Genomic DNA, 13,432 nt, shown 5'->3' with positions numbered 1-13,432 from the left:
CACATGGTAGAAATGCGGCAGAATGTCCTCAGCTGAAATTTCTGTGCCAAATTCTGCAGCATTTCTGTATTCAAAAAGTAGTCAAAATCTGCCCCCTGTCTATTTTGAAACAGCCCTGTCCTTTTTAGAACGACAGAGGTAAAATCATACGTCGTGATAAGCCCCGCCCCCTGATGTATTGGCACTTTGCAATAAATATGTGGGTTTTGGTTGCAGTTTGGGCACTCAGTCTCTAAAAGGTTCGCCATCACTGGGCTAAGACCTTATAAAGGCCAGATTTTTTTTTATTATCTCCCTCACCTGTAAAACCATAGAATTCAAAGAAGGTGGGGTGCGCTTAGTTCTCTTAGGAAAATATTATACATAGTGAGGCAAAAGTCTGGAAACATCCGTTTAACTGGTGTAAAAATGAGATAATTGATTTCCGGTCTGTGAAAGTATTTGGGAGGAAGACTGCATTTTTAATCAAAATGTTTTTGGTGGCCTTTTCAAATGGGAAGGAGTTATGTGATACATTTACTAAAAAATCTCCACCAAAAAATATAACCTCCCTCCCAATTGAGGGAGCCTGCCCATTAGTGTTTTTTTTTTAATCCCGCCATATCACTGTGTTTTTTCCAGTGGGACTTTCTAATGTTAAAATCGCAAAGCACAAAAATCACAAGTTTGTGCTTTTTGATTTTTGTGGGATGCGATTTTAACATTAAAAAGTCCCATGAAACATGAAAAAACGTAGCGATATTGCAGCGTAACAAAGCGCCATTGGGTAGAAGCCCTAATACTTTCACACATTGGAGATCCGTTTTCTCATTATAAAACCTGTTAAACAGACAGACTTTTACTTCACCCTACTTTTATATAACGCTATCACATGGCATTGCAGTCACCTGAAAAATGAAGACTACTTGTTATTTATGTCACAGACTGAGGCCGCTTTCACATGGGCACAATGATTTACAGCGTGGCTGAAAATCGCATGAAAAGAGGCAGCCGTCACCAAGTTTGGGAGGAAGCATGCATACACTGCACGCGCGATACCATCGGGCAGAGGGAGAGAGTTTGAATGACAGCTAAGCGCTGCCTGTGATTGGTCACAGCACTCAGCTAGTCAGAGACACCGCTCAGCAATTAATTGAATTCAATAAATGTCTAAGCGCTGCCTCTGATTGGTTAAGCGCTGTGACGAATCACACGCAGCGCTCAGCTTTCATTCAATGAATAGCTGAGCACTGCCTGTGATTGGCTGAGCACTTAGCCAATCAGACCCAGCACTTTTAAGAGGCGGGGATTTTTCAGTCCCTGGCCAGGAGAAAGCACTTCAGAACAGTGTCGGGGAGCCAGCGAGAAGGAGTGCTGGAGCCCTGACAACGACAGGTGATGTATATATTTTTTTACAGCAGCTAGGGATGATTTTCAGGGAAGGACTTATATTTCAAGTTCTTCCCTGAAAATCACTGCAGGGATTGCCTGCAACCCATTGCTTTCAATGGGACGGCTGCAACGCCTGCCCCATTGAAAGCAATTGACCCGGTGCTGCAGCCATGCCCATTTTCAACATGCATGGAGTGCATTTTTTGGCGCACATAGGCGCACAAAAAAACCCCCAAAACGCTTGTCTGACTGAGCTCTTAAAGTTCATTGGGTTTTTCCCAGCTGGCAGTTCACTTAGATCAGGTTTTTTATAGAGTGGACAATCGTAAAAAAAAGAAAAACATGTATGATTTACAATTTTTATTTAGATCTTTATTGAAAAGACACAAAATGCAAGTAAACATTTGGGACAAAACAAATCAGAACCCAGTAAAATTCTTACATAAAACGACTGCACAAATAATGCTATTAATGGGCGGGACGAGCCGGGCGCTCTGATAGCGATTGTTCAATATTTGGCTTCACATTAGTGAGGTTTAGTCTCAGACCTCCACATTCAGTGATTTGCAAGCGATTTCTTTTTTTCGTAAGAAGATTGGCAACCGCGCTAAAACCCCTTTCCATACTGCAGGATAAGCCACAGGTCCGCGCACGATGTGTTGCTGCCGGTATGAGAACTTGTAAATCATGAACATGGCCGACCACAAAGCAGATATAGATCGCGCAAAACCTTTTGAGCTCTGGCGTATCACGTGAAAATGATGCGCAGTAGAAACGTTATAGGTAAATTAGCTCCTGCGCAGGTCTGTTTTGTCTATCGCCAGAGCCCAAGAAGTTTTGCGTGAACTCTGCATAAACAATGTTATGAAATCTAACAGCGGTGAGTAATGTCTATGTCTCTTATAAGCATTATGTGCGCAATCTGTGGAAGGTGGATTATGTCATTTACAGAAAGCCTTAATGTTGATGACCTGCCCAAATGTAGTTGGCTCACGTGGACCTCCATTTATGTCTCGTGCACCCCAATTTTTTTTCCTGCCGACATGGACCCCCAGTAAGTCAAAAATTGACCGCTGGGGGTCCATATAGACCACCTTGGGAGCCACTTTAGGCTTTTTAATTTAAAGCCCATCACATCACTTCTGTAAAAATTGCAATAGTCATATGCAGATTTCACATGTGTGAAAATAGTGCAATGGAAATCCTCACATCGCACACGCATGCACATCACAGGACATACGAGTGCCATCTAATAGTTTTTCACCCTTTTGAATCTATTGTCAGATCACATTGAGATTTCCCTGCATAGCTCCCATGTCAGGTGAGGTCCAACACGTTTCTAACACTATGCAGAACAGAGGTCCCACATCGGAGCTCTCCTCCGCATGGTGTAATATACATGTTAACTCAGGTTTAATAAAAAAAACAAAACTGTGTACCTTCTATAGACTTGATCCTTTGCTCTAGATAGTTACCCAAGCCCTGCATCTCCAACCATTGGGTGAAAGATATCTCCCTTTTCCTTAGAAAATTGCTCCAAAAATTAGTGTAGCAACAGCACTCAGACTTATCCCCAGAAGGACAAACCCAACTGGGGAAGGAAGAAAAACAGGTGTGTCAAAAATCGCAAAGAATGCCAAGCCACCGTCAAGGTTGTAGACCAACAATCCCTTAAACTGATCAAATGTATAGATATCAAGGAGGTGGCAGCATAACCCGTGCTTCAAAACATTATTGTAAAAAACAGGACTTTATTGTTTCATCGTTAAGAAAGGCAACGTTTCGACCATTTACGGTTTTATCAAGCCTACAAATCAACATCAGACAATACAGAAAGTAAATATAACATATACAGACAAAACATGCATGCATATACATTTGAATTAGTGAGTGTCCCATAAAAGGAACCAAAATAGTAAAACCTAGTGAAATATGTACATACAAGAAAAGATAAAATACATACCGCTAGTGTATGAAACAAAGCGGTAAGTCCATGTTCCAGGATGCCCACCTTCTACCATGGCTGATCTTTAAATAATGGTAATGGACTGGAGGACACGGTCTGTCATGTGACGACGCGATCACGCAGTAATGCTTTACGCGATGACGCTCTCGCGCATGCGCACAACACGGCTTCCTTTCTCTAGGAGTTACTGTGACTCAGTTGATACGGCGCATGCGTGTTGCGCCGTTTAGTGACGCCCACAAGCCCCTATGCTGCGGGCTGCTAATACTAACCCCGGAAATGGATATTTTCCACCCCGGCAGTCATATCCATTGTAGGCACCCGATTGAGTGACATCATGGATTACCATTATTTAAAGATCAGCCGTGGTAGAAGGTGGGCATCCTGGAACATGGACTTACCGCCTTGTTTCATACACTAGACTGAGACTGAGATTGAATGTGTGTATATGTTGTAGGGGTATACGAGAGCTAATGCAAGGAGCTATTGTAGCATTAGCTGTGACTCACAAGACATTATTATAGAGACATAACTTTTTTTAATCAAACATTTGTTTATGGTGAAACAAGAATAGGAACCTTTGCTGTAGACACAGACGGCACTAACGGTCTCTATAAATGCCGTTCAGTTCCCCTCTTATGTATCAGACCAAGCACATGTGGTCTGGGTGACCATCCATAAACCCATTCCATAGTATATGGTCGTGTTCGCTATGTTTAGTATCTGTCCGCCTAAGTAATATATATTTTTCAATGAGATAATCAATAAAGGTCACATCTTATTTCTTCTCTGGTGATTGATTTAACTATATTAAAAGAATTTTCACTGCCTCGGTGACTTTCTACGGGACCTTTGGTGCACAAATGCGCATAAAAAGATCATGTGCACCAAAAAGGTTCTAAGCTTTAACACACAGGAAGTTAGGTAATTCATGTTGTGTGCTGATAGGTCATTCTCAAAGGGAGGTATTTGTGAGGTAGCTGTGAGATCATTCAACTGGGAGGAGCTTCTCTTGAGCATGCTCTATTCATTCTTGATGTTTTGTCCAAAGGAGATACTTTTATGTTTCTCTCCAGCCAGCCATTTCCTGCCCTTTTACACGAAGACATTCCTTTTGGCCATGCAGCTGTAGCTTGAGCCCTGGTTAAGTTTTCTGCTGTTCAAAGCTGGTTTTACCTGTTTTTGGACACAAAACACTGCTCCTTCAATTTTTGTGGAAGTGTGGGGTGGGGGGAGGCGATATTCTCTTCCTCTAGAGGCTTAGATGTCAAAAAAGCCTGGGAAAGCCATTAGTTATGTGGTATTTTATTTCAAAAATACTATAAATGAAGTCACCTTTTTGTACAATTTGCAAATTAGATCAGTTTTCAAAATGAAAATAGTTACTTTTCTGTGTGAATTCTTAGATGTGTAAGAAATTGTGATTCCCAAGTAAAGCACTTCCCACATTCTGAACATGAAAATGCCTTCTCCCCTGTGTGAATTCTCTGATGTACAACAAGATATGCTTTGCTAGTAAAACACTTCCCACATTCTGAACATGAAAATGGCTTCTCCCCTGTGTGACTTCTCTGATGTCTAACAAGTTCTGCTTTCGTTATAAAACACTTCCCACATTCTGAACATGAAAATGGCTTCACCCCTGTGTGAATTTTCTGATGTCTAACAAGCTCTACTTTCACTGTAAAACACTTCCCACATTCTGAACATGAAAATGCCTTCTCCCCTGTGTGAATTCTCTGATGTACAACAAGATATGCTTTGCTAGTAAAACACTTCCCACATTCTGAACATGAAAATGCCTTCTCCCCTGTGTGAATTCTCTGATGTACAACAAGATATGCTTTGCTAGTAAAACACTTCCTACATTCTGAACATGAAAATGCCTTCTCCCCTGTGTGATTTCTCTGATGTACAACAAGATATACTTTGCTAGTAAAACACTTCCCACATTCTGAACATGAAAATGGCTTCACCCCTGTGTGAATTTTCTGATGTCTAACAAGACCTACTTTCATTGTAAAACACTTCCCACATTCTGAACATGAAAATGGCTTCTCCCCTGTGTGATTTCTCTGATGTCTAACAAGACCTACTTTCACTGTAAAACACTTCCCACATTCTGAACATGAAAATGGCTTCTCCCCTGTGTGAGTTCTCTGATGTATAACAAGATCTCTTTTCACTGTAAAACACTTCCCACATTCTGAACATGAAAACGGCTTCTCCCCTGTGTGACTTCTCTGATGGATAGCAAGTTTTGATTTCATTGTAAAACACTTCCCACATTCTGAACATGAAAATGGCTTCTCCCCTGTGTGACTTCTCTGATGGATAGCAAGTTCTGATTTAATTGTAAAACACTTCCCACATTCTGAACATGAAAATGGCTTCACCCCTGTGTGAATGTTCTGATGTCTAGCAAGTTTTGATTTCATTGTAAAACACTTCCCACATTCTGAACATGAAAATGGCTTCTCCCCTGTGTGAATGTTCTGATGTCTAGCAAGTTTTGATTTCATTGTAAAACACTTCCCACATTCTGAACATGAAAATGGCTTCTCTCCTGTATGAAATCTCTGATGACTAACAAGATATACATTGCTAGAAAAACACTTCCCACATTCTGAACATGAAAATGGCTTCTCCCCTGTGTGAATGTTCTGATGTCTAGCAAGTTTTGATTTCATTGTAAAACACTTCCCACATTCTGAACATGAAAATGGCTTCTCTCCTCTATGAAATCTCTGATGACTAACAAGATATACATTGCTAGAAAAACACTTCCCACATTCTGAACATGAAAATGGCTTCTCCCCTGTGTGACTTCTCTGATGTCTAACAAGTTCTGCTTTCGTTATAAAACACTTCCCACATTCTGAACATGAAAATGGCTTCTCCCCTGTGTGAGTTCTCTGATGTCTAACAAGCCTTGCTTTGCTAATAAAAGACTTCCCACATTCTGAACACAAAAATGTATTTTCTCCTGTGTGCATTCTCTGGTGTGCAACAAGATATGTTTTGGTAGTAAAACACTTCCCACATTCTGAACATGAAAATGGCTTCTCCCCTGTGTGAGTTCTCTGATGTCCAACAAGCATTGCTTTGCTAATAAAAGACTTCCCACATTCTGAACACAAAAATGTATTTTCTCCTGTGTGAATTCTCTGATGTGCAACAAGATATGCTTTGCTAGTAAAACACTTCCTACATTCTGAACATGAAAATGGCTTCTCCTCTATATGAATTCTCTGATGACTAACAAGATATGCTTTGCTAGTAAAACACTTCCCACATTCTGAACATGAAAACGGCTTCTCCCCTGTGTGACTTCTGTGATGTCTAACAAGATCTGATTTTGTTATAAAACACTTCCCACATTCTGAACATGAAAATGGCTTCTCCCCTATGTGAATTTTCTGATGTCTAGTAAGTTTTGATTTCACTGTAAAACACTTTCCACATTCTGAACATGAAAATGCATTCTCCCCTGTGTGAGTTATCTGATGTTTAACAAGAGGTGCTTTTGTAGTAAAACAGTTCCCACATTCTGAACATGAAAATGGCTTTCCCCCTATGTGAATTTTCATATGTTTAACAAGAATTGCTTTGCTAGTAAAACACTTCCCACATTCTGAACATGAAAATGGCTTCTGCCCTGTGTGGATTTTCAGATGTGCAACAAGATTTCCTTTGCTAGTAAAACACTTCCCACATTCTGAACATGACAAGGACTTCTCTCCTCTGTGAGCTCTTTGATGTTCTGGCCTTTCATGAGTTTTCTTCTGCTTATCAGCCTGTGATGAATCAGAAGACGGGAACTGTATAAGAGGATCAGATGATGGATCGATGCTGTCAAGGGCTGAGGGGATATCTGTGATAAGGGCAGGTTTTTCATATGCATCTTGTTTACTATTATCAACTGCTTCACAATCTACAGATATCAGATGGCTCTCTGAGCTCCCAATACCGTCATCTGCCAAGAATAAAGCTGATTTCAGTATTATTGAACATAGGTAAAACTGATATTGATATTTTAGAACATTTATATATGAATTATGAGTCGCATACCAAAATGCAATAAAAAATGCAATAGGTTCATATGTCGGTGTCACAATGCTGCTAGTACATACTCAGTGGAGAACTATAAAAGGTTCCAGTGAATCAGTGCTATTAGATGGTGTCCATCTCACACACTCCCTGAGAGCTACATTAGCTTTATCATGAAACCAAGGTAGAGGGGAGGAGGAGATCAGGATACCGGACTATATTGTTACATTGAAGATGCATTTGGCCCAAAGAGAGAGGTCTTTAGAAAATGGGAAGCCATCCAATAAGGTTCACCTTCATTCAGAGGATGGGCTCCCATGTTTTGATCAAAATATGAGCTAAAAACTTTACATTATCATACATGCAGTATAAACAGTTGTGCAATTTTATTCAGATATTAAAGGTGTATGAGTGTTGAGACATGTTTCTGTTTAGCCTGGTTGACGTCAAATGCAACCATTGAATCTGCAACTGTATACCCTACTTTACTCAAGGAGTAGAAGAGGATATTAATATTTCCTGCTTGCAGTGAGATTTGTTATACGATAATGATGAGCCAAAATACAGGTTTCTTCCTTTCATTCCCTGTTTGTTTCCTGGGCACTGTGCCTGGTGTCCTCTTTGGGGCCTGCAGGTCTTCACATATCAGTGGATTTTGTATAGTTATTGGTTGTTTGATACACTATAGTCATTGCATTTTGGTTACGTTCCCGAGCGCTCTCCTACCCATTTGTTTTTTCCAGTCTCTGGAGAGAAGCATTCCTGACACTCATAGCACCAACCTTCCATCCTCCAAGAAATCTTCTGTTATCGGTTCTATGTCTCCACAATCTGTATTCTAGTAGTCTAATAGAAGCTAATGGTTCCTTAGTAGAGATGAGCGAGCGCACTCATCCGAGCTTGATGCTCGTTCGAGTATTAGGGTACTCGAGATGCTCGTTACTCGAGACAAGCACCACGCGGTATTCGAGTCAATTTAATTTCCTTCCCTGAAAGTTTTGTGCCATTTTCTGGCCAATAGACATGCAGGCAAGGCATTACAACTTCCTCCTGTGACGTTCCAGCCCTATCCCACCCCCCTGCAGTGAGTGGCTGGTGAGATCAAGTGACCGCCGAGTATTTAAATCAGTCCCGCCTGCTGCTCGCCTCAGACACATGCTGGCAGAGATTAGAGAGGGTGCTGCTGGTGCTATACTGAGAGTGTTGGCGTCTCCAAGAACGCCAACGGTCCTTCTTAGGGCCACATCTGACCTAGTGGATTACTGTTTTGGCTGCTGGTAGCAGTCTTGCTCATTTTTTTTTATTTTTTATATCGGGCGTGCAGGCTATATCGTTCTCAGGCTGCAGTCTGTACTACATAGTATAGGGAGAGTGGTGTGGAGGCAGGGACAGTGGTAGTGTGGAATCCTGTCTACAAGAACCCCAACGGTCCTCCTTATGGCTACCAGTGACTGTGTGCATTTAACTCCGTGGCTGCTGGGAGTTTTAGTACCTCACTATTGCACAGCTAGGCCTGCTTGCAGACTTCCGTATAGTTTTTTTCTGGCTGCAGTTTGCGTAATATAAGTGCTGTCTCCCTCCAACTGCACGCCAATAATTCAAAAATGTTTTACACCGCTCTCTGTCTGACGTCAACTGCACGCACAGTGTACGTCGACAGCCCCTGATAGAGGGAAAGTCACATACACGCTATATAGCCTGCATTGCATTTCAAAAAAAAAAATCCTTCTTACTGCTAGCTGTGACCATCTGCATTTCACTGCGTGGCTGCTGGGAGTTCAGGTGCATCACTATTGCATATTGCACAGCTAGGCCTGCTTGCAGCCTTCTATATAATTTATTTCAGGCTGCAGTTTGTGTAACATAAGCGCTGTCTGCCTTCAACTGCATGCCAATAATTCACAAAAATTTTTACACCGCTCTGTGTCTGCTCTATTCGTAATCCACCATGCTGAGGGGTAGGGGTAGGGCTAGAGGACGCAGACGAGGACGCGGAGATCCAAGTGAGGGTGTGGGCATAGGCCGAGTTCCTGGTCCAGGTGAATCGCTGCCGGCTGCTGCGGGATTTGGAGAGAGGAAAGTTTCTGGGGTCCCCAGCTTCATATCACAATTTTTGGGTCCACGTCATAGACCTTTATTACAAAATGAGGTGTGTGCAAGTCCTGTCGTGGATGGCAGAAAGTGCATCCAGCAATGTCTCCAGCAACCTGTCTTCTACGCCATCCACTGCTGCAACTCTGAATCCTCTCGCTGCTGCTCCTCCTTCCTCGCAGCCTCCTCACTCCATGAAAATGACACATTCTGATGAGCAGGCAGACTCCCAGGAACTGTTCTCGGGACCCTGCTCTGATTGGGAAAAAATGGTTCCTCTCCCACCTGAGAAGTTTGTCGTGACCGATGCCCAATCTTTGGAAAGTTCCCGGGGTCCGGGTGATGAGCCTGGGGACTTCCGGCAACTGTCTCAAGAGCTTTCAGTAGCTGAGGAGGTCGATGATGATGATGAGACACAGTTGTCTATCAGTGAGGCAGTAGTAAGGGCAGTAAGTCCGAGGGAGGAGTGCACAGAGAATTCGGAGGAAGAGCAGCAGGACGATGAGGTGACTGACCCCACCTGGTTTGATAAGCCAACTGAGGACAGGTCTTCAGAAGGGAAGGCAAGTGCAGCAGCAGAACAGGTTGGAAGAGGCAGTTGGGTGGCCAGGGGTAGAGGCAGGGCCAGAGTGAATAATCCCCCAACTGTTTCCCAAAGCACCCCCTCATGCCAAGACACTGTGCAGAGGCCAAGGTGCTCAAAGGTGTGGCAGTTTTTCACTGAGAGCGCGGACGACCTACGAACAGTGATGTGCAACGTTTGTCGCGCCAAGATCAGCCAGGGAGCCACCACTACCAGCCTCACCACCACCAGCATGCGCAGGCATATGATGGCCAATCACCCCACAAGGTGGGACGAAGGCCGTTCACCGCCTCCGGGTTGCACCACTGCATTTCCCCCTGTGCCCCAACCTGCCACTCAGATCCAACCCCACTCTCAGGACACAGGCACGAGCATCTCCCGGCCTGCACCCACACCCTCACCTCCGCTGTCCTCGGCCCCATCCAGCAATGTCTCTCAGCGCAGCGTCCAGATGTCGCTAGCGAAAACGTTGGAGCCCAAGCGCAAATACACCGCCATGCACCCGCACGCTCAAGCATTAAATGTGCACATTTCCAAACTGATCAGCCTGGAGATGCTGCCGTACAGGCTTGTGGAAACGGAGGCTTTCTAAAAACATGATGGTGGTGGTCCCACGCTACTCGGTCCCCCATCGCCTCTATTTTTCCTGGTTGGCTGTCCCAGTCCTATAGCAGCACGTCTCCCGCAACATCAATCGTGCCCTCACCAACGCGGTTACTGGGAAGGTCCATTTAACCACGGACACATGGACAAGTACTTGCGGGCAGGGCCACTATATCTCCCTGACGGCCCATTGGGTGAATTTGGTGAAGGCTGGGACCGAGTCAGAGCCTGGGACCGCACACGTCCTACCCACACTCAGAATAGCGGGTCCTTCCTCGGTTCTGGTGTCTGCGACGGTCTATGCCACCTCCTCTAAACCCTCCCCCTCCTCCTCCTCCAACAATGAAAACATTCTTGGCAAATGGTTTAGCTTTGGTCCGTCTTGTGGCGGTTCAAGAATTTCACCTAAAACGGCACAATAGGAATGCCCCCGGCCGTCCTTCTTAATTCTGGCCACAGTTTTGAAAACCAACTAAATACAACGGGGTTGTATTCGATTATTCCTAGCTGAAGCATTCAGCCGACCGGTAGAGCAATAGTGGCTTCCATCTTGTTTGTACTGATAATAATTACATATTTTAGTGTACAGCTGAGGTAGGAATAGAGCTGACTATAGAACACAGCATCGCTGCAGGGCTGGGGACAGAGTAGCAGCAGGCACATATCCTTGGTGGAAGCAGGCTGGACTGATTTTGGACTGATTGATGAGGCCTTTACTTGTGATCATCTTTGGTAATTCCTGACAAAGATGAGTGGTATAGCCAGAAACATGCATTGCTAACACTTTGAAATGGTCAACAGAAAACATATGAATGAAGCCTTTCCATATTTCTGATTGAGATGAGGAGGAGTTCAGACTTTTAGCACCTAGAATGTCCTTTTCATTGCTATCAAATGCCCCTCTTGTCTCAGAAAATACTAGCTTTTCCACATTGCTGTTGTCGCTTCCACTTTTGTTCTGTGGCTTTACTCTTGTCCATTGGCTCTTAGTCGTATCAGAAGGTTTGATTATGCCCATGGAGGCAAAATTCAAGGTGGAGGCGCGGAACAGAGCCTGACCCTGGGCCCGCTAATGTGCTTCCCACACAGACTATAGCGGGTCCTGGTCATGCTGTCTTGGCCTTGTAATGCCACCTCCTCCTCCCGCTTGGGGTCAGTGGATCAGCAATGCGCATCATGTATTTTCTCTGGTGTTACCACAGTTATTGGAGAAACTGGCCAAAGGAGAGGAGCGTAACTGCATTAACATTACAGGGGTCTGCCTATACTTCAGCTACAGAAATGTTACTGAGCTCTGCCTATACTGCTGCTACGGAAATGTTACTGGGGTCTGTCTATACTGTAACTACAGAAATGTTACTGGGGTCTACCAAGACTTCTGCAACATAACTGTTAGTGGGGTCAGCTTATACCTTTGCAACAGGAATATTACAGGGGTCTGTGCATAGTATGGGTGCACTAAGTTTTCCCATCGCGGTGTTCTATGTATCTGCCCTTCCCAAAAAAAACAGCCTTACTAGGGCATGCAGTATGGGCCGAAGCCAACCTGTACTTTATCTCACATTAGCTCAGCTATCCGGGGCACTGCAATGGGATTTATTTATGTACCGTTAATGGCTTCCTGAGACCCACCCATGCTGTGGCTCCACACAGACTTCCCATAGCGGAGTTATACCTGCCTGTGACTATGAAAAAAGGCCAGACTGACTAGGGCATGCAGTGTGGGCCCAAGCCAACCTGTATTTTATCTGACGGTTGCTCAGCTATCCGAGGCACTGCAATGGGATTTATTTATGTACCGTCGGTGGGTTCCAGGGACCCACCCATGCTATGGGTGCACACAGACTACCCATAGCGGAGTTGTACCTGCCTGGGACTATGAAAAAAGGCCAGACTGACTAGGGCATGCAGTGTGGACCGAAGCCAACCTGTATTTTATCTGACGTTTTCTCAGCTATCCGGGGCACTGCAATGGGATTTATTTATGTACCGTCGGTGGGTTCCAGGGAGCCACCCATGCTGTGGGTGCACACAGACTTCCCATAGCGGAGTTGTACCTGCCTGTGACTATGAAAAAAGGCCAGACTGACTAGGGCATGCAGTGTGGGCCGAAGCCAACCTGTATTTTATCTGACGTTTGCTCAGCTATCCGGGGCACTGCAATGGGATTTATTTATGTACCGTCGGTGGGTTCCAGGGACCCACCCATGCTGTGGGTCCACACAGACTTCCCATAGCGGAGTTGTACCTACCTGTGACTGTAAAAAAACCCAGCCTGATGAGGGCATGCAGTGTTCGCCGAAGCCAACCTGTACTTTATCTCACGTTACCTCAGCTATCCGGGGCACTGCATTGGGACAAACAAGAGGAGCGATACAGCGCTAATGAGATGGTCACAGCTACGCTAGCATTAGAGTCCGCTCTAGGCCCGCGATTGCTGAGGGTTTGTGCAGAGGCCTATGTCCTGGGTGCAGTGAAAGTCCGCTTCCTGCCTACGATTGCTGAAGCTGTTGGCCGAGGCCTATGTCCCGGGGGAACTGCAACTGCGCCAGGTTGGGGCTGTGCAACTTTTCCGTGTCTAATCCAGTCATTGGAGCGGTGAAAGGAAATATAACTGATTTCCTGAGCCCGTCGCAGATGAACTAGCATCGAAGTCCAGTTCATGCCTGCGTTTGCTGAGGGTGTGGGCTGAGGCCTATGTCCCGAGGGAAGTGCAAGGATGCCAGGTTGGGGCTGTGGAGCTTTTTTTTGCTAATCCAGTCATTGGA

The 13,432-nt window shown here is 44.6% G+C and overlaps 1 protein-coding gene across 1 annotated transcript in view; it reads right to left on the bottom strand.

Moving 5' to 3' along the window:
* The window catches only part of LOC136628732 (zinc finger protein 850-like), a 138,064-nt gene that overhangs the window by 74,526 nt on the left and 50,106 nt on the right, over positions 1 to 13,432 (bottom strand). The window contains exon 5 of the mRNA XM_066604833.1: positions 4,804 to 7,313. Coding sequence (XP_066460930.1) covers positions 4,804 to 7,313 — 2,510 coding nt within the window. The remainder of the gene's footprint in view (positions 1 to 4,803; positions 7,314 to 13,432) is intronic.

This window comes from Eleutherodactylus coqui, chromosome 5 (assembly GCF_035609145.1).
Source record: "Eleutherodactylus coqui strain aEleCoq1 chromosome 5, aEleCoq1.hap1, whole genome shotgun sequence".
Classification (NCBI taxonomy): Eukaryota; Metazoa; Chordata; class Amphibia; order Anura; family Eleutherodactylidae; genus Eleutherodactylus; species Eleutherodactylus coqui.
Note: the sequence above shows the minus strand (reverse complement) of the source record. Positions and strands in the feature narration are given on the sequence as shown.